Source organism: Procambarus clarkii, chromosome 6 (assembly GCF_040958095.1).
Source record: "Procambarus clarkii isolate CNS0578487 chromosome 6, FALCON_Pclarkii_2.0, whole genome shotgun sequence".
NCBI classification, from domain to species: domain Eukaryota; kingdom Metazoa; phylum Arthropoda; class Malacostraca; order Decapoda; family Cambaridae; genus Procambarus; species Procambarus clarkii.
The window spans coordinates 45,063,409-45,064,407 of record NC_091155.1 but is presented as its reverse complement, the minus strand read 5'-3'; the positions used below and the strand labels follow the sequence as shown (position 1 = coordinate 45,064,407).

At 39.6% G+C, this 999-nt stretch overlaps 1 protein-coding gene across 1 annotated transcript; it reads left to right on the top strand.

Moving 5' to 3' along the window:
- The first annotated feature begins 406 nt into the window (after positions 1-406).
- LOC138356103 (gastrula zinc finger protein XlCGF57.1-like) lies at positions 407-775 on the top strand. Its single transcript, XM_069311837.1, has one exon. The coding sequence runs from the start codon at positions 407-409 to the stop codon at positions 773-775; it is 369 nt and encodes a 122-aa protein (XP_069167938.1).
- The last annotated feature ends 224 nt before the right edge of the window (positions 776-999 follow it).

Sequence of the window (999 nt, the reverse complement as noted above, 5' to 3'; positions counted from 1 at the left end):
TCGGGTGGAAAACCTCATAAGTGTCCAGAGTGTAGGAAGAGGTTCAGACACCTTGGCAGTATGAAGACTCACATGTTAGTGCATTCGAGTGGAAAACCTCATAAGTGTCCAGAGTGTGGGAAGAGGTTCAGACACATTGGAAGTTTGAAGACACATGTTAGTGCATTCTGGTGAAAAACCTCATAAGTGTCCAGAGTGTGGGAAGGTATTTACTCATATTGAAAGTATGAAGCGTCACATGTTAGTGCATTCGGGTGGAAAACCTCATAAGTGTCCAGAGTGTGGGAAGAGGTTCAGACACCTTGGCAGTATGAAGACTCACATGTTAGTGCATTCGGGTGGAAAACCTCATAAGTGTCCAGAGTGTGGGAAGAGGTTCAGACACCTTGGAAGTTTGAAGACTCACATGTTAGTGCATTCTGGTGAAAAACCTCATAAGTGTCCAGAGTGTGGGAAGGTATTTACTCATATTGAAAGTATGAAGCGTCACATGTTAGTGCATTCGGGTGGAAAACCTCATAAGTGTCCAGAGTGTGGGAAGAGGTTCAGACACCTTGGCAGTATGAAGATTCACATGATGACGCACAATGATGAAAGACCTTTTGAGTGTGATGAGTGTGGCAAAAGGTTTAGAGCTCATGGCTCTATAATAAGTCACATGTCAGTACATACAGAAGAAAGGCCTTTTGAGTGTGATAAGTGTGGCAGATTATACAAGTCACGTAAAGGTATAAAAGCACACATGTTAGTGCATTTGAATGATAAACCTTCATGAGTGTCCAGAGTTTTGGAAGAGATTCAGTCGTCTTTGTAATATGAAAACTCACAAGATGGTGCATTTGGGTGATTGGTTAAACATTTTGAGTGTGAGAGATAAATCGGAAAATGTTTTAAGTGTAATGTATAATAAAGCACATATTAGTTCATTAACTTATAATACCATTTTTACAATTTTAAAATTGTTGGAAATTGTAAACTTTATCAGGAAAATATCTTGCA

Excerpts from the sequence above, each read along its gene's own strand:
- LOC138356103 (XM_069311837.1), top strand. The coding sequence starts at position 407 with ATGTTAGTGCATTCTGGTGAAAAACCTCATAAGTGTCCAGAGTGTGGG.